The sequence below is a fragment of the Schistocerca cancellata genome, chromosome 2 (genome assembly GCF_023864275.1).
Source record: "Schistocerca cancellata isolate TAMUIC-IGC-003103 chromosome 2, iqSchCanc2.1, whole genome shotgun sequence".
Taxonomy (NCBI): domain Eukaryota; kingdom Metazoa; phylum Arthropoda; class Insecta; order Orthoptera; family Acrididae; genus Schistocerca; species Schistocerca cancellata.
In genome coordinates, this window is record NC_064627.1 from 864,141,594 (window position 1) to 864,168,724 (window position 27,131).

The following is a 27,131-nucleotide window of genomic DNA, read 5'->3' on the forward strand; positions in this document are numbered from 1 at the left end:
TGAGGCAGTGGGGCCAGTGTTGGACTGGTAGTAGTATTAATTCTGTGTACAGTACCATCACGTAAGAGGTTAACCTAGTTTGGGACTGTGTGGAGTAGCACATGAGGCACATGATCCACTCACGGAGGTGACATTGTTTATCCTCGACCTGCTTGCGAGAGCAATATCACTGTTTTTGCACGGCACACTCACAGGAGCATTGTCACCAGAAGTAAGAGGCACTGGACTGACCTGTGATTCTGAAGGCCGGGCAATGTCTTTGACGGGCGGCTCTTGTTGTTGCTGGTGGGATGACAGTTGTTGCTGTGTGATGTGCAATTGTGGCATGAGCTTCGAGCAGCAGTTGTAGAGGTCTTCATTAGCTGCTCGTGAGGTGGCACTGGTGCGGCGGAAGTCGGTGTATGCAGTAGTGGCGATTTTAAACTCCTTGAACAATGCCTGCCATTTTAACGGAATCTCATACGTCAGTAGGTGGTCACTGTTTACTCCACTGATCGGCATGTGTTAATCACAATGTGGTAGTAAGACCGTACCCAGGTCTGGCAGAAGATGCTAATGCCTCAAAAAATCTGCACCCAACACTGCCTCTATGGTGTCGACCAAGAAAATGACCATGGCGAGGGGTGTGATTGTCCAGTTTAACTGTAATAGAGGCTGTGCCTATCACGGGAATCACTGAATCATTCTCAGTGCATAGTTGTATAGCAGGTGGTATACGTTTTCCAGGTGCCAGCTGAGGTGGCAGCATGCTAATGTCGTGGCCTGTATCGATTAGGAAGAACGCTCTAAGATGGTTGTCGTAGACGAAGACCAGTGCTCCATTAGAATGTAAACTTAAGACAAAATGAGTGTTGTCATGTTTCACAGCGAGGTGCTTGAAGCAGGGAAGTGACCTGATGTACCTATGTCAGCCACTGTACTAGTTTGGGTAGCTGCAGGGTGGACGGCAGTGGCATGCGTCCGCACCGAAGCATGCGTGGAACCAGCAGGGGTGGTGCAGCGCATTAGGTGCAGCGTCCTGGCCGGTTGAACTGTTGTTACAGTTAGGCATGAGTCAACAGCCGGGTGTGAATGCAGCAGGTAGTTATTTACATTCTGCTACAAACACGGCACCTGGGTCAACTGTGGTATCTGATTGTTGGTGCCTTGCTGCAGCGGAGTCTTGCGAAGCTGCTGCAAGCATGACGTGGAAGGGCTTGGCTGAGGTCAGAGCAGCTCGGTGACTTTTGGTTGGCTGGGTGCTGCGCAGTGAGCGCTACGCGTTGGTCTCTGTGGGCACGGCTGGTGTGCAGGTCGGCCTGAGTTGGCTGTGGATGCAACTGGTGATGACATTGGTGCCGGAGCTGGTTGCATGCTCACATCACGTTGGGGTCACCACTGTAGATAGAGGGAGAGCGGGCATGATAATTACCACAAGAAATAATCACTTGAACTCCTGTCACTTACTATGAATACTTTTACTCTCACAGCGTATACACAATGCATGTAGCATAGAGCGCGTACTGCAGAGGACTGATCTGGCAAAGATACAGTTGTTCTTGCTGTGGTAGGGCAGCAATGCAACAATATTATTGGGGGTTAGAGCAACTGGTTCTATGTACCCACACAGTTCTTTCGGTAATCGTTGTCACCTTGCAGTAATAAAACAATAATAAAGATGTTGCCATGTTGCCACATGTTGTTTCTACAATTTCTCAAGTTAGGTCTATTTTATTTCAAATTTAACACATACCAACTTTCACTTACAGAAAAAAATTCCATCTTGGTTTAAGTTTTTGTGCCTGAAGTATCGCATTTGACCTTGTTTGCTTCTGTAATTGTATGTTGTGGATTAATAATTATGGCAGAAAAAGGATGTTGGAGAGGGGGGGGGGGGGGTAATCCACCTAAAATACAACAAATTATTTTTAAGTTGTGCTGTCTTTGTTGTTCTTATTTGCAATTTGCTAATGTTTGTTTGAGTGTTCCAGTTGCTTTCTTAAACAGTTGGATAAGCCATCTCTCTGTCAATACAGGGTGTAACAAAAACGTATTGCCAAACTTTCAGGAAGCATTCGTCATACATTGAGGAATGAAATGTGTTGCATGAGACCAGAAATGTTTTATTTCCGTGTTAGAACTCATTTTCTACTTATCTTCATAGTCACATTTATCATGGGAAACACAGAAACAGAATGTATCAGCATTACATGAAATGTTTTCGTCCATGAAATTTTCAAAATATCCTCTTATTTATGTTGTTTAATTGGAATGTGCAGTAAGTTGTAACTCTTAAGTTCACTGTCAGTCTTTGTTGTTCCAATTGAACAAAGGTAATGTTGACATCTCACTCGCTTCATTGCTTTTGTTGATGTGCAACTGACTTCATTGATCTACTAACATCAAGCATATCACATCAGATGTTTAATGTCTATCATGAACATAATTTCCAGTACAGTGCACCAGAAGTTTACTAAAATGCAGAACTAGCAGATGCCCATTTGCTGTATGGATTGGCAGACGGTAATGGCTGTGGCTTTCGACATTTGTGTCGGCAGAGGTTTCCAGAATGACAGACCCCGACAGGACGATGTTTGAAGCAATTGATTGTTGTCTTAGGGAGACAGGCTGTTTGATACTTGCAACTGGGGGAGGCCAGGGAGGATGAGGACACCTCAGCTGGAGGAAGCACTTCTTTGTTCAGTTTACTACAACCCTAGTGTCATCATAAGACAAGTAATGTTGACCACAAGACTATCTCGAGAGTGCTACATGAGAACCTGCTGCCTCCGTACTTGTATAGCATGTACAGGCACTATCAGAAGCTGATTTTCCTGCATGGGTGCACTTCTTCGAATGTTTCATTCAGCATTGTGTCAACCCTCACTTTAGTGCAGGTGCATTGTTCACTGATGAGGCTTCATTTCAAAGTAGATCATTAATGTGTTAAAGAGTTGTAGAAACTGAGCTCTACTGTGAAAATAAGGCTTTTCCAGACTCCTGTTCTTATAGCATATTTTCTTCCTTTGCTTGTGAGAAAAGTTTCCTGGAACTTTGACCATAACTTTTTGTGGCGTGGTGTATGATACTGAAGGACGTCTATATTCCTGTTATCTGTTACAGATGGATGTTTCCAGGACCACAAATGCTCACATTGTTGACAACAGCTACCTCAAAGTAATTAAAGCGACATTACTGTCCAGAAATGTCTCAAAACAGGTAAAAAATTCTCTTCGTAAACTTTCTAAGGAAACAGTTTGTTTGCTTTCTCCCATTAAGCCTGCATCAAACAATGCATTACATATTTGTGACCAAACAGTAAATCTTTAACATTTGTAAACAGTTTACATTCATATTGATTGTTCTGATAATATTTATTGCTTATTTTTTGCAGTTAATGAGAAAATCAGTTGATGTTATTGCCATTTTTATCATACAAACTATTTAGAAAATGAAGCACTCGTTTTTATTATACCATAATGTTGTTGGTTGTGGTTAGGTGTGATTAATCATTGTTAATATTGCTAATTAATGGGTGTGTCGCGATAGGCACATCAAAAAGATTCTCACAGTTATAGCTTTCAGCCATTAAGGCCTTTGTCAGCAATAGACACACACACACACACACACACACACACACACACACACGCACACACACACACACACACTCATGCAAACACAACTTGCACACACGTCTGCAGTCTCAGCCAACTGAAAGCATATTGCGAGCAGCAGCACCAGTGCATGATGGGAGTGGTGACTGGGTGGAGGGTAAGGAGGAGGCTGGGGCAGAGGGGGGGGGGGGGGGGGTAGTATGGGAGGGGGATGACGGACTGTGAAGTGCTGCAGTTTAGACGGAGGGCAGGAGAGAAGGTGGGAAGGGGGGGGGGGGGGGAGTAAGTAGCAGAAAGTAGGGGGATAAAAAGAAATTAAAAGACTGAGTGTGGCAGTGAAATGATGGCTGTGTACGGCTGGAATGGGAACAGGAAGGACGCTGGATGGGTGAGGACAGTGACTAATGAAGGTTGAGGCCAGGAGGGTTATGGGAACAGAGGATGTATTGCAGGGAAAGTTCCCACGTGCAAAATTCAGGAAAGCTGATGTTGGTGGAAAGGATCCTTATGGCACAGGCTGTGAAGCAGTCATTGAGATGAGGGATATCATGTTTGGCAGCATGTTCAGCAACGGGTAGTCCACTTGTTTTTTGGCCACAGTTTGTTGGTGGCCACTCATTCAGACAGACAGCTTGTCGGTTGTCATGCCTACATAGAATGGAGCACAGTGGTTGCAGCTTGTAAGTCACATGACTGGTTTCACCGGTAGCACTGCCTTTGATGTGATAGGTGATTTTAGTGACTGGACTGGAGTAGGTGGTGGTAGGAGAATGTATGGGACAGGTCTTGCATCTAATTCTATTACAGGAGTATGAACTATGAAGTAAGGGACTGGGAGCAGGGGTTGTGTAAGAATGGATGAGTATATTGTGGAAGTTCGGTGGACAGCAGAATACCACTGTAGGAGGGGTGGGAAGGATAGTGGGCAGGACATTTCTCATTTCACGGCACGACAATAGGTAATTAAAACCCCGGCGGAGAATGTAATTCAGTTGCTTCATTAGTTACATTCCATCCTGGATTTTCTATTGTTTGATTTTTGCCTGCTGAAGAAATCTAAGTTAAGCCAGTTTCTCCAAAGCTGATATTTCTGGTTGTAGTTCTGCAAGGATAATGGCATTTTCTTCTAGTTTTCTCCATTGATAACACTGCAAAAATTGTTATTACATAGATTCCACTACAAGTGCTTATTGAAAAATACACATCACAATGAATGTGCAATTCAGTTACTAATTTTGTGGATCCCATTAAGTAGAAGAATCTTCAGGCAATGGAAAGAATAAAAGTGTACATAATCTAAGATTACATTAACGATTAAGTTCCATCACCCAGACAGAACTCAGACAGTTATATTAGAAACTGATTTAAACCATTTATGTATGATTTTTTGAGAATATATTTGTCATGGTAATACAATTATTTGTACCATATAATTTGTTTTTCACATACACAAGGTTATTATGAAGAAATGTACTTGTTCTAAGGAGTTAAAACACCATAATCATTCCCACACTGTTCCATTGTTTAGATACATCATGAATTGTTTATCATTTGACATAAATGTTCAGACATAGTTTAGACATGTATGGATACTGTGAACCATGTGTTTACCTGAAAGGCAGCTTTACATATGTTACATTGGAAACAAGTTTGCCCAAGAGGCCCTTCATCATAGCAAATTTTGGGCCTTCTAGGGAGAGCAGGTTTCTTCTCAGTCAGAGTTATTTCCACTGGAAATTGTCCCTAGTGTCTGGCTTGAAGCCTTGTGCCTTGCTTGGTGATCCCTTACAAGTGTAGACTGGGAGAGTTAATGTTCTCCAAGAGCTGCTCTGCCACATTAGCGGGAATGTTGTTGACATCTCCTGCTTGTGTGCTGGGTTAAATATGCGGCAAATTATACTTGAATTTAACAGTCCTATCTCCAGGAGATATTTTCCTTGACATATCTTCTCATAAGTCTGCAACCTCCTTTGTTGTTGCATCAGCACATTTCTTGTGTCACCATGCTTTGCTATGTACTTCCAGTTTCCTTGTCATCCAAAATCCTATTGTTTTCATCACTTATCAATGTATCAAATTATTGTAGGCTACTTGAATGTACTAAAATCACATTATTCCAAAAAAAATTTCAGAATTCCCAAGGTTTCTACTTTGTAGGGATGAGATGTGTTGTCACTTACTAAGATATCGAAAGACTGATTAAATGCATACCAGCTCAAATTAATGCCTCAGTTTAACAAACATGCAAATAACGGTATGGCTGCAGAACTATTACAGAAAGCAGTGAGCTACAGAAAGTCTTCAGAACTGTGATGGGTGATCCAAGCCGTGATGGGTGTATCCATCATTGTACTGCAATAAACAGAACTATTATGACAGCTGTATGCTTCATTGTGTGCAAATGGGTTAATATTTTTTGTAGCTATCTCATCCCATTCCAACCAATCTGGTCAAATTCATATTTGCTCACTACTGTTTTATCATTGTCTACTTCAGTTCTTTCAAATTTAGTTAGAATTTTATATTCCTCTTGACTAAAGCACATTAATTTGATACAAACAACGGAAAGACCAGGTTGGAAATCAAGAATATTATGAAAAGGAAAGATTGCTACTCAACATAAAGATGACATGTTGAGCTGCAGCCATGCACAGGGAAAAGACTGTTACCCATTGAGCTTTCAGCTGAAGCCTTCTCAGAAAGGAAAACATACACTCATTCACACTAGCAAGCACACCCCATACACTCATGGCTGCTATCTCCGGCTGCTGTGGCCATAGATAGCTATCATGTCTACTTGCTTGTGTGAATGTATGCATGTTTTCCTTCCTGAAGAAGGATTTGGCCGAAAACTCAATGTGTAACAGTCTTTTTTGTTGTGCCTGTCTGCAACTCAACATGTTGTATTTACAGTGAGCAGTAGTTATACAATACTATAATAGTAATAATATTCATAATATTGTTGACATTAGTTTGACGACCTCTTGTAATATCTGTTTTTAAGACTTCATAAGGAAGTCATTGAAATATTCTGAATTTTGTAAGGATTTGCCATGAAACTGTCACTTAGTTTAATTTTGAAGGTATCTGCATTGCCAGTTACAACAGTAAATTCAGATTTGATGTCTGATCTGACTGTCTTTGACTAATTTTTATGTCAAATCTTTTACTGTCTTTACAACTATCATTATTATTACATTTCAGTTGACACTAGTATGGCACTGATAATTCACTTTAGTTTAAAATCTTCTCAGCTTATGAGCCATGCCACTTTCAATAAAACACTTGAGATTTTGTTAGCTGTGTCCACCATCATCATGAGGAGTAAAAGTCACTGACTGCCGCAGCACTTGATGACGGTGGAGATAGCCTTCAGAAGATTAAATCTTTTCTTCTAAGTGATGTGGCTTCTACACTGAGAAGGTTTTAATGCAGACATGCCACCACGAAAGACTCGGAACACTCACCTCAGTTTATTTATTTATTTTTAAAGCATGACCTGTGGCAACAAACTTTTATTAAAAATCTGCAGAACCTTTTCAAGGAACATGTAAAATTTTCATTGGAAGAATCCTAAGGAAATGCAATCTGAATACAATGGAAATAGGTTACAGTACATTTGTTCACCCACTGCTTGAATACTGCTCACCGGTGTGGGGTCCATACCAGATAGGGTTGGTAGAAGAGATAGAGAAGATCCAACGGAGAGCAGCGCGCTTCGTTACAGGATCATTTAGTAATCGCGAAAGCATTACGGAGATCATAGATAAACTCCAGAGGAAGACTCTGCAAGAGAGACGCTCAGTAGCTTGGTACAGGCTTTTGTTGAAGTTTCGAGAACATACCTTCACTGAGGAGTCAAGCAGTATATAGCTCCCTCCTACAAATATCTCGCGAAGAGACCATGAGGATAAAATCAGAGAGATTAGAGCCCACACAGAGGCATACCGACAATCTTTCTTTCCACGAACAGTATGAGACTGGAATAAAAGGGAGAACCGATAGAGGTACTCAAAGTACCCTCCGCCACACACCGTCAGGTGGCTTGCGAAGTATGGATGTAGATGTAGATATGTTGATGCATGCTTTCTTAATACCTAAATCAATTATTTTTGGAAACTCAATAAGGCTTCATGATCTGAAATATGGAAATCAAAGCAGAATTTTCTCATGTTATAAAAGACGCATAATTAATCACAATGTAGTTTATCTAGGCTGCTTTTTCTCTTTTTTTCTAATAAAATTACTTATGTTAAGCTTAAAATCATATTCTTGAATCAGGGTAATAAGTTCTAGTGACTCATTAGATTAATTTATTACATTTATTTGCAAACAGCAGCTATCATAATACTTTTCTTTTTACAGTTTCTGTAAAAGTTGGAATAGAAGTACTGTAGTCATTTCCATTCCTGGAATACTGTACACTGAAATGTTATTATTATTAATCAAATGTTCTCTCATCATTCAGAGAGTATCTCAAAGAATTTTCAATAAGTACTATTTGCAAAAACCTCCGTAGACATTGTTATTGCTGGAAAAGCTGCGGGGCACTGGTTGATAATGTAAACTGCCTGACAGAAGAAGTGAAGTAGTGGGTATGTAAATGATTAGAGTAGCAATTCTTTGTAACATGTAGAACAGCCATCAAAGTGCATTAGTGTTGTTTGTGTTCAGTGTTGTTGCAAGGCCGGGTAGGGTATAAAAGGGGCATGAACAGTGTCAGATGATGAGTGATCAGTTTGAAGACACATAGATGCTTCATAATCATGTGAGACACCATTATTAGAACCTGACAGTGTTATAAAGAGGCCTAATTGCTTGTCTCCTTTTGACCATCTGATCAAATCATGCAATATCCATTGACCACCCCAAGGGAGGATCATTGTATTGTGCACCAAACACATCATAACCCCATTCACATCTGTTCCTGCCATCTGAGAACAAAAATTAACACCTTGCAACATTCTGAGTCATCTTTAATCATTGGTTGGAGACTAGCAGCAACCTGACTAGGAAATTACCACACCACGTACAGGCTGTCGTTAACACCACATCACAAATGGCTGTGTTTGTACTAGAACTGTGACAAGTAAGCACAGGCTGCTGATAAATGATGTCACATTGTGTTCAGTGATGAAACACAGTTTTCCACCACCCCAGATGACCATTGTCTAGGAATATGGCAGCAAACAGAGGAGAGGTCACATCTTCTAATGTTTTAGAGAGGCTCATTGGCTTCACTCCTGGCATCATTGTGTGGGTAGCAATCAGGTGTGACTTCAGGTCAAGGCTGGTAATGATTGAGGGAACTCTTACAGCATGATTGTAGGTTACAGACATCCTATGTCATTATATATTACTTCTCACGTGACATTATCTCTGTGTAATTTTTCAACAGGAAGATCCTAGGCCTGCCCCCAATAGAGCATTTGTGGGACCAGCTCAGATGTCAGATCCAACCCACTTTCAGCATGCAGGATATCAGCAACAGTTGAGGGCCAGCATGCATCAGGAGAGGATACAATGGATTTATGATAACCTTCCCAAATAATCAGTCCATGTATCCAGGCCACAGTTTGTGCAATATCATACTGATAAGTGGGCTCATACTATGAAGTTCTATGTAGATTTGACTTTTTTTTGCAATTAGAGTAAAAACATCTTATACCTACTCAGTGCATGAAGATTCATTTCATTTCCTCCTCCACTTCTGGGTGCTTCAAGTTTTTTGTCAGGCAGTGTAATATCTTCAACTTTAAAACATACCTTATGTCAATAACACAAAGAAGAAGAATAGATATAACAGTAATTTTCTCCATTTTTAATGTGTGTGTTAATGGCTTAAGCAGACTACTGCTGCAATACATCATGCAAACAAATTGCCACCATCTAAACTAAATGAGTGCTTAACTGTCAGATTTTTTATTATATTTAAAAATGCGGCCAGATGCTTCAGTGAGTGAAACACTTTCATTAATACTTTGAATTTTAGGCATTGCATAATACCATCCTTTTTGTCCTGAAATCAGTTTATCTCCTTCAGTTTCAAGGTATAGGGTTACCATGAGAGCTATCAAGGTAGTAACAGACGTTTTGGTCTATCTTGGCAGTGGGCAGTATTACAGCCACCATCTTGGTACCATAACATTCCTACACTCAGTACGCATCCAGCAGTGGTAGCGTGTGGTCTGTGTCTCTGCTACTTCATGTTATGTGATGTGTTAAAATGTGTGCTGTGATAGAAAATACTGTCACTTGTGAGGTGTGTTCTTGATCAGATTTTTGTTGGCAAAAAACTGCAAACCATTTGAAATTTATTGTGACCTTTGTGATGTGTATGGAAAAGGAATAATGAATGAAAGGTGAGTGTGGCAGTGGTGCATTGATATTAAAAATGGTCATACCAGTGTTTAAGAAGAGGACTTCAGTGGTCGGCCTAGCCTTGTGTCTGATGAATTGGTGATGAAAATCAACAACAAAATTTGTGAAAATCGTTGTTTCACTATTACGGAACTTTTGTGACATTTTCCGCAAATTTAATGGAGTTTGGTACATAAAATTGTGGTAGAGAAGCTTGGTTACCACAAATTTTGTGCTAGGTGGGTTCCCAAATCCTAATGGATCACAAAAAACAGACACTGGTTGCAGGATGACCTACCTTGAAGATGATAAAAAAGTTGTTAATTGTGTCATAACAGGGTATGAGACTTTGGTGAAGCATGTCAGTTCTGAAAGAGAAAAGGCAGTCAGTGGAACGGGGACACAAATTCCTTCAAGAAACCAAGAAAGAGTTTGCAAATGCTGTCAGCAAGAAAGATTGTGGCTACTCTAAGGAAGTGATTCTTGTCAATTTCCTTGAACGTAGCACAACAATTAACTCAGAGAAGTATTTACATAAAGTGACAGAGCTAAGGCGGGCAATAAAGAATAAGTGTTGGGGAAAACTTAGCCCAAAAGTTTTGTTTTTTTCACAACAATGCATGTCCACCTATAGCCAATCATACTCAAGAGCTCCTTTGGTGTTTTGGATGGAAGGTGTATGATCATCCACCATACAGCAGAATTTGGCTCCAAGCAACTACCACCTCTTCTCAGCAATGGAGACGTGTACAGTACTTTGATACTGACATCAAACTGTATGCCAGCATAAACCAGTGGTTGCAATCCCAGACAGTAGATTTCTACAGAGGCGGTACTGAAAAACTTGTGCCATGGTATAAGTGCCTCTATTTGAATAACAGTTGTGTAGAAAAATAGCTTAAGAATGTATGTTTAAAGTGTATATAATAAAATTTGGTTTTCCCATATTGTTAATTTTTTTATTTTGAAATGTCTGTTACTTTCTGTATAGCCCTCTTATAAATGATTCGTCTGTTTTCAAATTTCTATATTTCCCAAAATATTACATGTTGTGTTATGACTGATATATGCATAGAACCATAAACTCACTGAATTTGCATTGTGCCCCACCCCACCCTCCGTGCCCTGTTGCTGTTACAAGTGTAGTGCCTTGACATAATGGCGATAAAGCAAGGAAAGAACAAAAAACATTGGGGCACTGAAGATCTTCATGAAATTGTGATCCATGAATAAGATTTGCCAAAGGGTAATGTTTTCTGTGTGGTGTCAAAGATGAATCTGTATGGGCTGTGACTCTTCTGTGAGGAAACTGTGACAGGTGCCTTTCACCTTGATATGTTGCAGTTGTGGCCATTTGCACTAACTGCTGATTTCCAGAACTTCATCTTCCAACAAGATGGGGCCCCACCTCATTGGAGCATCAATGTTTGTCACTACCTTAATGATGAACTTCTGCATTACTGGATATGGTTTAGTGTTGAAGATGATGTGGGTGGCTCTGTTCCCTTGGGCCCCAGGTCGCTGTATCTAACGCCTTGTTACTCTTTCCTTTGGGGGTACATTAAGGACCGTGTCTACATAACTCCACTGTCAAGAACACCGGAATAGCTCAGAGTACACATGAGTACTGCTGTGATGACCACTGATGGAATGTTGCTACATAAGGTGTTAAGGTGTGAAATGAACATGATTACCCCTTGGGTGTGTATCATGTGGCCAGATGGTCAATCGTAGAACATTTGTAGAATGAAAAATGCAAACTTGGTGAATTTACAGTAATGTTCATGTGGCATTACATTTGTACATGTAATATTTTGGAAAATATAGAACTATGAAACTGAATGAATCATTTACAGTATTTTTGAAGCATATATTCGTGATGTACGAGGTCTGTTCAAAAAATTCCATAACTTTGTCCACAATATTTTTCTACGCTTACCTTTTAGTTATTGTGCATGGTCTCCTTTGAAATACTCTCTTTCACAATTGATAAACTTGGTATGCCTCTTGGTGGATTGTATGAAGCGCAATCTGCGAATTTTCTTTTATCTCGTTTATTGTTGCAAACCTTCATCCTTTCAACAGGGAATATTCTTTTGGGAATAAAAAAAGTCCACAGGGGCCAGGTCTGAAAAGTATGGAGGATGTGGCACCACAGTGATTTCATTTTCTGTGCAATAGTCGCGCACCAACAGGGACAAATGTGACGGTACATTATCATGATGTAAGAGCCATGAATTGTCTCACAACATTTCAAGCCATTTCCTTCTCACATTTTCTCGGAAGTGTTGCAACACATCCCAGTAGTACCATCGATTAACAGTTTGTCCCAATGGCACAAATTCATGATGAACTAATCCTTCAAAGTTGAAGAAAACTATCAGCGTGGCTTTGACATTTGACCTGACCTGACGAGCCTTTTTTGGTCTTGGAGAACATTTACTGACCCCACTGTGAAGACCAAACCTTGGTCTCAACATCATAACTGTAGACCCACTTCTCATCATCAGTTATGCTTCTCTTAAGGAACATCTCATTCTCATTTGTGCAATCCAAAAACTCTTCCCAGATTCTGAGGCGAAAGTCATTCTGGTCTTGACTCACGGGCCGTGGGGTGAACTTGGTGGCAACATGATGCATTCCAAGACACTCTGTGAGGATTTCATGACATGACCCAACTGAAATGTTACATTCTTCTGAAAACTCTCAGACAGTCAGAGTTTGAAAGGCACGCACAATTTTGTTGACATTCCTGACATGAGCATCATTGATAGACACAAATGGTGTTCTGTAGTAGGTCATCTTTAACTTCTGTCCAGCCATTTTTAAACTGTGCGAACCATTTGTAACATTGATAATGGCTTAAGCAGTCATCACTGCAGGCTTCATGCATCATTTGGTGTGCCTCTGTAAGGCTTTTCTTGAGGGTTCCACAAAATTTAATGCAGATGTGTTGCTCCTCTACTTCTGCCATCTTGAAATTTGCAAAATGTGAGATACAATGTTCCACTAATATGGCACTGAACAATAACTAACACACATACAACAATGAAACTTCCAGAATTTACACATTAAACATAGGCGTGTGCAGGGATGTCAACCACATTTCACTCCAACAAACCATTGGCGTGAAATTACAGATGTTACAGAACTTTTGAACAGACCTCTTACGACATATATAGGATTTGTTCAAGTTGGGATAGTGATGACAATAATTATGCTAATAATGGTGTAGTTCTAACAAGTTCGCATGTCTCTAATGGCTTTGAACAGCAGTAGACTAGTTGATGCCGTCAGAGAATTGACTGTTATCATGTTGAGAACCGGTTAAGGTAGGTATGCACCAGAATTTCTATACACCTATGGAGAAGTACTTTTTAAACTACATGCTCATTGTCTGCAGCAGCAAAGATTGTATTTCATTGAGGACACACATGTCAATGTCAATAGAGGTGTTTGGCTGTAGGACTTGATGAAATTCACATAATTTGAAACAGTCAGTAGAATTCTTGAGGGTATTTTTGTTCTGTTATGGACACTACGGCCACACAAATGAAGATGTCAATAGAATGTTTTTGAGAAGACTGCATTATAATTAAACATAGAAATTTTTTGTTAGTGTTGAAGTTGGACTTGGAGGGAGCATTATGCACATTTATTGTAAACTGAAATTTTTGGGAGAGTTGAACTTTAAAGGGCAATAGCTGTTAATGTCATGGGGAATTTTGTATTTGGAAGGGATGATTTGGACTCAGTCTCAGATGCAACTTGTGGACAAAAACTGATAATTAGTTACTGGTGACACTAAGACTTTTCACAAGTCAATGTGATTGTGTTGTTCATGTTAATATGGTGTAGATGCCAGTGTACTTCACAAAGGAGTTGGCAGCCCTGCAGCCAGGCAACTAGCGTGAGTTTTGGTGTTCTCGTAAAGATAAGTCATTTTAGATTATAACACATAGTTTAGTACTGATTACGTGGTAAATAGGTGTATTAGTGTGCCTTTTAAGTGTACCATTAAAGGTTTCATTTTTCTTTATGTAATCTAGCAGAAAACGCGAAAAGATCATACAGTCGTATTTTCTGTTTACGTTTTGCCGCAGCAAATCTATAGAATTTTGTTTAGTTGTTCTTTGCTCTCTCCAGCAATTTAACTTAGTGTACCTCTTCATTATTTAACTAGCATTTCCGGAAAGTAGTGTAAAGTTTAAGTTGTTGTTTCAGAAACTTTGCACTGTTGTTTTAGTTTACACACAGTTGCGTATAGGCCAAATTTAAGGAACCATATTTTCGTGTTTATCTGTAATTTAACTGACTTATTCTTAATAATCTATTACGTTTATCATGAGTGAAATGTGCTTGACTTGCCGTGGAATTGTTAGGTCGGGGCATTGGTGTGATGGGTGCTGTAGTTTTTTCCATATGGGTGACTGTAGTGGTGTGGGAATACGGGAAGTAAATGAGACTCATCAGTGGTTTTGTAGGATTTGTAATAGAGATAGGAAGATACTAGAACAGGAGGGGAAAATTGCCGCCCTTCAGGCTGAGTTGGACAAGGCCAGAGGAGATCTTGACAGGTTAAGGAGGGAGAAGGGTAAAGAGAGGTGGGAAGTGGCAACAGGCAACAGGAGGAACAGGTGTAGAACTTTGTCTGACAGCTCTGTGGTGAATGTGGAAAATAGATTTGACCTGTTGCTTCAGTTAGAAGCTGGTGAGCTTCAAGCAGTTGCAGGTGTAGACAGGGCACAACAAACTTTCAGCAGCAAATTAAAAAGTAAGAATGTAGAGAAATCAGTAAAGAGAAAGAAAGTGTTGTTGTTCAGTAGTTCCCATGGAAGAGGTTGGCCAACTTTTGCAGGATGAACTAGGATCAGAATACCAGGTCACAAATTTTTTTAAACCTAGTGCTGGTCTGGAGCAGGTGACAGAGGATTTAGGATCAGTTTGCAAAGACCTCACTAGGGAAGACACCGTGGTTATAGTGGGTGGGGCAGGTAACAGTATTGACAGAGATCCTGGGTATAGTATAGAGTGTGACCTGGCAAAGATTGCATCAGCATCGAAGCATACTAGTGTTGAGTTTGTATCTGTTCTTGGGCGCCATGACCGACCTCATTTGAACTCTTCTGTCAAGAGAGTTAACCCTTTCGTGGTTGATGGGTCATATATGTCCCACTAACTTTGAGCGCCGGTTCGAGTGTCAGGATGTATGTTACCCAGCCCTGCATGGTGCTGCCATCTAGGGACGACTGTACTGAACCTAAGAAAAAAATCAGGACTGCACTGCAAAGGCAATAGAGAAGCGGTGACTACTTTTGTTGACTGGCATGTATATATGGCCGCTGCAATGCCACTTATTTGTGTCATTCTTCAGATTTCATCATTTCTCACTTTCCAGTGATATCTGAAGTAAGTAATTCATCTTATTATTAACATAATAATCATTTTTTTGTACAAATACAGTGTGTAATGTACTTCTCAGCGACTGTACTATCTTATAATCGAAATAAAATTAGTGGGACATATGTGTCCCAGAAGACATTATTTGTAAAGATTAGCAAGACAATTGATTAATGGGTATTCATTCAGGAAAAAGAGGGGATCAATGCCCACTTTCTTCCCAGCAAAGAGAGGAGTCTCTAGTGTGCCAGATGACGTCTGGCTCATGAACGTAGACAAACATGTACCGAAAGACAGTGGCACTAGGAAGCGATGCAGATTCTGCAGCACAAACTCTAAAGAGAAGAGAACAAAAGTTGTTTGCACTGCTTCTGGTGTACCACTCTGTGCCACACCATGTTTTTCCAAGTTTCATGGCATGTAAAGTTTTGTAAGTATTGATCACATATCATGAAAACTGAAATGTAATGAATATTTTTTACACTGGCTCTACACAAATAAAAAGATTACATGCATGTATAATTTGTAGTTATTTTATTCTCTGCAAAATCCTGTTTATGGCTAAAAAAAATAAAATTACAAACTCAGTCAGTCAGCAGAAAAGGTATCTTGCGTTGGTTCATGGGACATATGCGTCCCACTTCCTGTGTGAAAAAATGGAGAACTTAAAAAATATTATGGTGGTGAAAATATAATAATGGGACTGAAAAGAAACTGTTATCACCTTAATATTTTAAAAATCTGTAAAAAATGAATTTTATCCATGAAAGGGTTAATTTGGAGCTGGAACAGCTGCTTATGTCGGGTGCAGGGTCACATATTGATGTGGTTCCTGTTGATTCTCTCAATAGGTAGCATTATACTAGGCATGACCTCCGCCTCAACGGGAAGGGGAAGGGTAAATTGGCTGGGAAAATAGCAGGAAAGTTAAAGGTGGGAGGCACTGTCATGAGTGGTAAAATACCAGTGGTTATAGGGTTCAGAAAAGACCCTTTTTTAAGGTAGGGAGGACAGAAAGAAACCAAATTTTAAGAGAGGTTAGAACTGCGAAAAACCTTCAGTTTGAGAAAGAAACCAAAAAACATAATTCTAGCTTATTACATCAGCATAAACAGCTATTGGTTAAGAATTTTCAACAGTCAGCAGATATTTTAACTCTACCCAATTTTAAGTCAGTCAATGTGAAATGTCAGCTATCTTTATTGCATCAAAATATTCGAGGACTGAGAAATAAAATTAATGAGTTAACCATCTGCATAGATGAATTAGAGTCTTCAAACCCAGCTGACATAATCTGCCTCTCTGAACATCATGTGACCACTGGTATAGAACTTTTAAGTGTTACAGGGTTTAGGTTAGCATCTCACTTTAGTAGATCAGAAATGGAGAAAGGAGGAGTTGCCACATTCATCAAAGGAGAAGTTGCCACATTCACCAGGAACTGTCATAAATTTAAGAACATAGACATTCATAAATTTTGCCTAGAACAGCATATGGAAGCATATGCAACAGAAGTGGAATTTCACAAAAAATCCTTCATAATATTAAGCGTATATCGAGCACCTGCAGGTAACTTTAATCTGTTCGTAAACCACCTTGAAGCTATACTGGCCCATTTAACAACCAAAAACAAAGAAATAGTGGTTGCTGGTGATTTCAATGAAGATTTCCTGAAAGACTCTCCCAATAAGAACTTATTTGGGTTAGTAACACTATCATTCAACTTAATTCCCACTGTAAAGTTCCCCACTAGGGTAGCCAGTTGCCCACAAACAGCCATTGATAATATCTTTATATTATATTACAAAACCAATAGTCAGTGGCCTCTCAGACCATGACATGCAGTTCCTTCTGTTAAATGTTAATACTGAACAGGATATAAAATCTGTTAAATCTGAGTTCAAGAAGGTAATAAATAAGCCAAAAATTGATTATTTTAGGACACTCCTCAGAGACATTCATTGAACTGATGTTTACAGTGCTCATGGCATGAATGGAAAATATAACACTTTTGCTAATAAAGTGCTTACCTTATTCGAACACTGTTTTCCCCCAAAACTTACCAAGGTTTGAGCAAAGTCTACAAAGAAGGCACGGATTACTCAAGGAATAGGGGTATCTTGTAAAACAAAAAGAAAACTGTATCTGTCAATCCGAAACAGTTCCGATGTTGATGCTATAGCACATTACAAGAAATAATGCAAAATATTAAAGACTGTAATACGGACATCAAAGCAAATATATTACAGGGCTATTACAAATGATTGAAGCGATTTCATAAATTCACTGTAGCTCCATTCATTGACATATGGTCACGACACACTACAGATACGTAGAAAAACTCATAAAGTTTTGTTCGGCTGAAGCCGCACTTCAGGTTTCTGCCGCCAGAGCGCTCGAGAGTGCAGTGAGACAAAATGGCGACAGGAGCCGAGAAAGCGTATGTCGTGCTTGAAATGCACTCACATCAGTCAGTCATAACAGTGCAACGACACTTCAGGACGAAGTTCAACAAAGATCCACCAACTGCTAACTCCATTCGGTGATGGTATGTGCAGTTTAAAGCTTCTGGATGCCTCTGTAAGGGGAAATCAATGGGTCGGCCTGCAGTGAGCGAAGAAACGGTTGAACGCGTGCGGGCAAGTTTCACGCGTAGCCCGCGGGAGTCGACGAATAAAGCAAGCAGGGAGCTAAATGTACCACAGCCGACGGTTTGGAAAATCTTACGGAAAATGCTAAAGCAGAAGCCTTACCGTTTACAATTGCTACAAGCCCTGACACCAGATGACAAAGTCAAACGCTTTGAATTTTCGGCGCGGTTGCAACAGCTCATGGAAGAGGATGCGTTCAGTGCGAAACTTGTTTTCAGTGATGAAGCAACATTTTTTCTTAATGGTGAAGTGAACAGACACAATGTGCGAATCTGGGCGGTAGAGAATCCTCACGCATTCGTGCAGCAAATTCGCAATTCACAAAAAGTTAACGTGTTTTGTGCAATCTCACGGTTTACAGTTTACGGCCCCTTTTTCTTCTGCGAAAAAAACATTACAGAACACGTGTATCTGGACATGCTGGATAACTGGCTCATGCCACAACTGGAGACCGACAGCGCCGACTTCATCTTTCAGCAGGATGGTGCTCCACCACACTTCCATCATGATGTTCGGCATTTCTTAAACAGGAGATTGGAAAACCGATGGATCGGTCGTGGTGGAGATCATGATCAGCAATTCATGTCATGGCCTCCATGCTCTCCCGACTTAACCCCAAGATTCAATGTTTAAACCTCCTCTACCAAGAAACGTGCCAGAACTACGAGCTCGCATCAACGATGCTTTCGAACTCATTGATGGGGACATGCTGCGCCGAGTGTGGGAGGAACTTGATTATCGGCTTGATGTCTGCCGAATCACTAAAGGGGCACATATCAAACATTTGTGAATGCCTAAAAAAACTTTTTGAGTTTTGGTATGTGTGTGCAAAGCATTGTGAAAATATCTCAAATAATAAAGTTATTGTAGAGCTGTGAAATCACTTCAATCATTTGTAATAACCCTGTACAAGGAAAAGATAGTCATATCAGATAACAAAATAAAGACAATATGGGATATACTGAAGGAGGAGACCGGTAGAACCAGACATGAAGAGGAACAAATAGCATTAAGAGTAAATGATAAATTGGTGACAGATGTGTATAATGTTGCAGAACTTTTTAACAAACATTTTATAACTGTTACTGAAAAGACGGGGTTGTCAGGTTCAGTAGATGCTGCTATGGAATACCTCAGACCAGACATTTCAAGTAACTTCCATGATATGAATTTGACCCTCACTACCCCAGCAGAAATAATGTTCATCATAAAATCTTTAAAATCAAAAACATCTAGTGGGTATGATGAAATATCAACAGAGTTAATTAAAGAATGGGATTCTGAGCTAAGTAACATATTAAGCTATCTGTGTAACCAGTCGTTTATCAGTGGAATATTTCGTGAATGGTTGAAATATGCTGAAGTTAAACCACTGTTTAAGAAGGGGGATAAAGAAATAGCATCAAATTTTCGCCAATTTCACTGTTGCCAGCATTCTCAAAAATTTTATAAAAAGTAATGTACAATCGGCTTTATAACCATCTTATCTCAAATAACATACTGTCAAAGTCACAGTTTGGATTTCTAAAGGGTTCTGACATTGAGAATGCTATCTACACGTACAGTGAAAATGTGCTTAATTCATTAGACAAAAAATTGCAGGCAACTGGTATATTTTATGATCTGTCAAAGGCATTTGACTGTGTAAATCACAATATCCTTTTAAGTAAATTAGAATATTATAGTGTAACAGGAAATGCTGCAAAATGGTTCAAATCTTGTATGTCTGGCAGGAAACAAAGGGTGTTATTAGGAAAGAGACATGTATCAAGCTATCAGGCATCATCCAACTGGGAACTAATTACATGTGGGGTCCCATAAGGTTCCATTTTGGGGCCCTTACTTTTTCTTGTGTACATCAATGACCTTTCATCAGTAACATTACCAGATGCCAAGGTCGTTTTGTTTGCCGATGATACAAACATCGCAATAAATAGCAAATCAAGTGTAGTCTTAGAAAGATTAGCTAATAAAATATTTGTGGACTTTAATCACTGGTTCCTAGCCAATTCTTTGTCACTAAACTTCAAAAAACACACTACATGCAGTTCAGAACTTGTAAGGGGTGTCCCACGAGTATATGCTTAACATATGATGACAAGCAGATAGAAGAAGCGGGCAGTGTTAAATTCTTGGGATTACAGCTTGATAATAAATTCAACTGGGAGAAGCAGACCACCAAACCGCTGAAATGTCTTAACAAATCTCTATTTGCAATGCGAATTGTGTCAGACATAGGGGATATAAAAATGAAAAAGATGGCATACTGTGTTTACTTTCATTCCGTAATGTCATATGGGATTATTTTTTGGGGTAATTCATCAAGCCAAGCTAAAGTTTTCTGGGCACAAAAACATGCAACGACTCTTTCATATAGTGTTCATTAAAAAATGACGATCATTCCACTTGGGACCTGTGGAATGGTACATTAGCTTATTTGTTTGAGTTGTAAATATTTGTCATGTATTGTTGTTTTTCTGACATGTTCTACATCCTGGAGGACCTCCTCACTACAGATCAATTGGAATGAAAGTAAATGTAATCTAATCTCAACATGTGAACATTGGTTTGAGTGAACTTATATGTTGAGTACATTAGCTCTGTTTCTCGAATATATCAGATTTTATGCAGCTATACAAAACTACACCTAGATATTTTAGCATTAGTCTCAGTGATCAGTACGTGATAAAATCTAACCAAACTGCTATTGGAGGACTTGGCAAAAGAATGTTATTAACAACATTTATTTGACCAGCATTCTCAGCAGCTATATAATTAATTAATTACATTATTCAATCAAGCTTTTCACACTTTGCCCCATACACTTAGAAGTTGTGGGTTTAATCTGTTTACAATGGATCCTATGGACCAATTATATTGACTTGCAAACTACAGAGATCTAGTAGTAAAAAGGTGGATAAATGTAAGGGTGCATGATCAGATCCTACAACAGCAGTGAGGAGCCTTCACAATTCAGTTGAAGATCACACATGGTAGCCCAGCACTCTAAAGGGTGACCTGTCACGTTGAGCAATCAACTGTTACATAAAGAAGGTTGAAAATGTTACAGCTTCCTATAGTGACTTTCTTTATATCTAATTAACATACACATACACACAAAATCACATGGCTACATTGCCCTTGCTGACTTCATTGTCTCAGTATTGATGTTAAACCATGTAACACCTCAACTATATGCTCAGTTATTACCTTTATCTTTTCCATGATTTGCACTCCATTTTTGTGTGCAGTGTTTTGACAGCTGTCCTTCCCCTCTTTAGGTTCTTTGTGTGATGGCCTCATGTTGTAAGCTTCCACCAATATTAATAATTATAATGTTTGTTACTGATTGGTTTACTTTCAAAAATATAACCGTGTGCCTACTGGCACATGCCCTGTCAAAAATTCCCATTCTTCCTGCATATCATCCCCCATAGAAAAATGGTGAGAAGATCTATTTTGCAGACAAGCGTCCCTAGGTTGCCTAATCAGCATTCACTCCACAGATCCACTAACACATATTTCACAATTCATCCTTCTACTGGCCAAATGGAACCCACAATGAGGCCTCCTTCAAACTCTGTCAGGTGCTGATAATACTGTGTCACACAAGTTTGCAACATCTCTGTGTCCTTCATAGTGATCATGGTTCATGCCCCTTATATTCACCACCAGGCCTGGTAAAAACACTAAACATGGAGAGTACTAATTTACTCTGGTGGTCATTCTACCTGTCACATAGTATTGCTGTTCTCATCATTTACTTACCTGGCAGTGGATTGTAAGTATACAAAGATAAATTGATGTCCATCCATATCCTCTGGATGCTTAAAATTTTTATTTGTCAGGTAGTGTAGTGTCTTCAACCCAGCTGGACACCTGGAAACATACCCTTTGTCAATCACACAAAACAGAAGACTAGATAGCACAGAAATTTTCATTAGTCCAGCTTTTAATGTGTGTTTTAATGGCTTTAGTAGACCTCCTGTGAAACACTCTATGCAAACAAAATGCTATCATTTAAATTAAATGAATGTTTGACTGCCAGATTATCATTATTATTATTATTATTATTATTTATACAATCGTATTGACCAACTAGTATCACGTTAACAACTTCAGTTCCTCTACTTCCTTTGTTGTTGTTTCTTATTTTGCCAATATTCCCTCATTTTCTCTCCATGAAGTCTCTTCTTTTCTTCTGTCCATGTTGTTCCCAATTTTTTATTTCTTCTGCTTTGGAAGCTTTCCAAATTTAGTATTTTATTTTTAAAACAGTTTCTTTCTGCTATTTCTGATTCTTTGATGTTGTTTCTTTCTAGATCTTTCCTTCTTTAATCCATGCTATTGTTGATTCCTTCTTCCAGAATTACAGGAGTATTTGTTTTGTTAGTCTATTTCCATCCATTCAGTAGAGGTGTCCGAAAAAGATTAATCTTCGTTTGGCCATTACTTCAGATATTTTCTCTATATTTTGTAGATCTCTTCATAACTTCTTATATTCCAATCATCTGCAGTTTTTATTGCACCCATTATTTTTCTAATAACACTTCTTTCCAGTACCTCTAGAGTGTCCATCTTATAGTTCATCGTTAGGCATTCAGATCCAAGCAAACATTCTGGCCGTACCACTGTGGTGGTTATTATGTTTAAAAATGTGGCCAGCTGCTTCAGTAAGCAAAACACTTTCATTGGTACTATGAATTTCAGGAATTGTGTAAAATCATCCATTTGGTTTTCTGAAATAAATTTATCTGCATCAGTTACAAAGTATTTATTGAAGCATATATTGTTAATGTATGCCAGTTTTTACCTTTTTCTGAAGATAACTTCCTGCGCGTTCACATGTTTTTCCTTTCTCACATACAAAGGCAAAAAGTTTTTTGTACAGTTTATTGACATTGCATTAGTGCTCTAAGAAAACAGTCCTTTCTTTGCACTGAAAGTATTCTTTCCTTTAGGCAATGAGATAAATCACAGAAAGGTAATCAGATTGGTGAGATGAGTCTAACATGATCCAAGCATTATTTTTCTTGAAGTACTCCATCTATTTGTTTGAGTTTTCTTTTCCAAAACAATAAATTGTTTGTTACAGATAACAGCTGTGCAATCTTTGATTGATTTACTTCAGTTGGCTCCACCTGGTGGCTCTTCATGTGTAGCAGACACTCTTGTGGATGTAGATATTGCTGAATTTCTTACTGAAGCTGCAGCAACACAAAGTGATCATCTATTGGGGTAAGTCATGTCTAACTTCTTTGTTTGGATTTTAATGAATTGGTGTGTCAGTAAACACAGCTCTAATTTGACTATGACATTTACACTACTAGTGTCGAACTCCACACATAAACAAACAGCAGGAGTAAATTTAACCACTCCTCACCTTTAACATTAAACTGGATAGAGCCATCTCACCAAAAGTCTGTCACTAGGAAAGGCCAGTGACATGTAGCATATGTTGTAGCTCTACAGTTCCAATGCAACAGGTTGGCAAAATCCTCATTCGCACAGTGCAGGATCCGTACTTGTCACACCACTGAGCTTTCCACAGCACAAGCCTGCAATACTGGTGCACACCCATGCCAGGAGCCACCACTTGTACCACGCACTATCGGCTCTTCCCCACTATAGCTTAGACATGGCCACCCACTCCCACCTGGTGTGTCACTGTTTGAAATACTGCTCAAGTCAGAGACTGCACGCATCCAGAGTGCTATGCGGAACCACTCTGAAGAATCTACAAGGTTTATGTGCATAGACAAATGAGATGTATTAATTCATACAGGCGCCAGTTGAATGTGCCAAAGATGTATTAATTCATATTACACTCTATTAATGTAATCTGAGTGGGCGGTGGAATAATTAAATATGATGTACCTTCAGATTTTTTACAACACTTCTGTTGTTTTAATGCTTGTATCATGGCTCTTCTGTTCTCATCCACCGTGGTGTACAGACATATATTTGTTCTCTATGAGTCTAACTTAAACATGGATAGCTTGTGAAACAATAGTATTTTATTTCTACGAGCTTTAAATACACCTGTCCCTCTCTATGCTAATCATGAAACATAGTAGCAAATCGTCGGATGCACAGGAATAATCCTCAAGAAGATGACTGCTGCATCATTGTCACCATTGTTGTACTGCAAGAGAAAATAGGTAATTATCATTAAAGTGAAGAGAACTTTCAAGACGTATTATTTCGAGATCATGTTGCTGAAGATTGAAAGCAGTATCTTTCTAATTTCCCACATGGTGTTGGTGTAAGAGAAAAAAAAGTTTACTGATCGAGAGGCACAACTGAGTGCAATACTACCATAATACATTTCTCTCGCCAAATGAACTGTATTTTTATACAATGGTGACTGATCCTTGGTCAGTGTCATAGAGAGAAAGGATGGTTATTGTTTAAATGTTATATAGTTGTATTTTTGTAATCTTTTAATTTATTTCTTGTCACTGTCTTTTTTGTTTCGTGGTTGAAATATTGTTGCCATCATATGGGAGGAGAGGCTGATACGTGGTATGCATAAACCAGAGAGGATCAACAGGGGGATTAATATTGAGAAGACAAAATGACTTGAAGGTAGAGGAATTTATGACATATTGCTTGCATGACTTTACTTAGCAGTGCCTCTTACAAGAGTAGTCATAGCACTTTTCCCAAATTATGTCCTGATTTGAAGCATTCTTTTCAGAAAGGTAGATATTTATGTTAAGAAATTATTTTGATGTTGAGAAGTGTGTGCGTCCAGTTAGGTCACATTAACAGTGGGTTTTGGTATATGCCAGTGACGCGCTACAGTTTAGGTTGTGAAGTGGTATCATCAAAATTATGAATAGGACATTTTATTCCACAGTTTTCAGTTGTTTAATTATTTTACTGAAAGTAGCAAAAATGAGTTCATCACATAAGTTCATTATTGGTAGTCCATTAGTGAATATTCAAACAGAAGACGTTGCCAACACAGACGCAGCAACAAATGACAGTGAAGTTTTTGGTCACCATGGTGATGACCAACTATATCCTTTAATTGCTGTGAACACAGACGATTGCAATGTTGTAATCCGTGATGCTACCATGATTACAGTAGATGAAACGGCTTCTCAGTTTGCACCAGGAAGCATCTTCTTCCATGGTAAGAATGAAAGGCATGACAGCGCATATTCATTAAATTACTCTTTTCCTGTAACACAGACACCTGATGGGAATATAACTGAACGAAATGTGGTGGGCACATCCAGTACCGTGAACATGATTCAATTAATGCAAGAGATAACAAGATACTTTGATGCGAAATTTAATACACAACCACAGTCATTCAGTGATTTAAAAAATGATTTTACAAAGGAACAAAAGCAAACATTTGATAAGTTTGCTGAAAACCAAGCACAAAATTTTAAGACTCTTAAAAATGAACAAAAATGGCTGTTTTATGGTCTTAAAATTAATTTAACACAGCAGTGCGATGACCTTAGTCACAATTTACGTACTGCCCTCTGCCATGAATTAATGGGGAAACTCATAAACATTGGAAAGGAATTAAAAGCAGAGTTGTTCACTGATTTATCCCAGGATATAAATAATTTGAATCAAGGAATGTCATCGGTAGATGAGGCAGAAGGACAGTTTGCATGTAAGTTAAAAGGTGTAAGTGATGTACAAACTAAAATGCAACAGACACAGTCACAAATATTTAACAATTTGGTCACCCTGATGGGTGCTGTAAATGAATTGCAGTCACTTTGTAAAGGTTTACCAGTGGAGGTACAGTAATTGTCATTGCAACTAGACAGTTTAAATTTAAACACTCAGTTTATGCAAAAGGAGCAGGAAAGAATTGACAAAGATGTGAAAGAATTAAAGAGCAGGACTGAAGCAGGTATGCTAGACAAGATAGTAACCTTGTGCAAAAGGTAGTTCAAGAACATAGAACTTATATGGAAGCAGCTGAAGACATGATGAAGGAAAAAGAGAATGAACTATTGGCTAGGATACATTCGGGCATTAAAGTAAATAGAGGAAAATTTGCATGGTAGCCTAATCAGTGTTGCAAAAGTAATAAAAGAAAATCTGATGCCAATTAGTCAAGCCCATTAGATGGTATGGATAATCCTAGTACCTATCCACAGTTTGTTACAAGCTTGTGAGGTGAAGTAGATACAAGATGCAGCATGCGCTGCCAACTACTGTACCTGTCACGCAGCCATACTCAGAACATGAGCCCACATACCAAAACAATGCCACACCATCACTAGACAGAGCCGAACGTCTCTCCACCTTATTAGAAGAAGAAATTTATTATGGCATAGACAGTTCCCTAGTTTTTCATCTGAAGGCAAAAGAATGAACTTGATGTCGTTCATAAGGGCCTTTCATAATGTGTCGCCTAGAAACTGGAAAGAGACACAAAAGATCTGTTTTGTTGAAGGATACACAAAAGGCGATATCTTGATAAGGGCCACAGACATGGCAGAAAGATGCCACACTTATGAACAGTTTGAGAGAGCATTTTTGGATAAATTTTGGTCCATTGCAGTACAGCAGAGGTTGTTCCATGAAGTTTTTAATCCAGTCCCTTTCAGTAGCAAACATGAGGAGCTAAGAAAATACATTGAGAAGTACCCATCTTGTAACAATCGTAATAGGAACCACTTTGGCAATGGGAAAGGCCAAAAGTATAAATGAGCCTACAAGAACAATCAAGGACAAAATTTTGACCAATCGGGCTATACTGATCAGAGAGGGTACAGCCAGCAGAAGCACAATGCACCGCCGACTGGTGGCAATAACCAGTGCAGCAATTGGCAAGGACAAAATGCAAACAGACAATCAAACAGTCTGCTAACAGCTGATTATAGTCAACACAACCACAGTTATGTTTCAAGTAGTGGGTGAGGCCATAGAGATTTCGAATCAAGAGTTGCACAAGACAGCAACGTGAGGAACCAAACCCACAACATACATTTAGTTGACGTCACCTTAAAAGAGGAGATCAGTACTGCGATTAGGCAGGGAAACACAAACAGATCTTGATAGGCCCCCGTTCGATGACCAGTGAAGGGGGTGAGGGCATAAAGCAGAGATATCAAAGAAGAATTATGCCAGACAGATACAACAAACC

The 27,131-nt window shown here is 39.1% G+C and overlaps 1 protein-coding gene across 1 annotated transcript in view; it reads left to right on the top strand.

Moving 5' to 3' along the window:
* Nucleotides 1-1,049: 1,049 nt before the first annotated feature.
* The window catches only part of LOC126159431 (meiosis inhibitor protein 1-like), a 207,630-nt gene continuing 181,548 nt past the window's right edge, over nucleotides 1,050-27,131 (top strand). Inside the window, exons 1-2 of the mRNA XM_049916537.1 lie at nucleotides 1,050-1,205; nucleotides 23,100-23,242. Of these exons, the coding sequence (XP_049772494.1) occupies nucleotides 1,050-1,205; nucleotides 23,100-23,242 (299 nt within the window). The remainder of the gene's footprint in view (nucleotides 1,206-23,099; nucleotides 23,243-27,131) is intronic.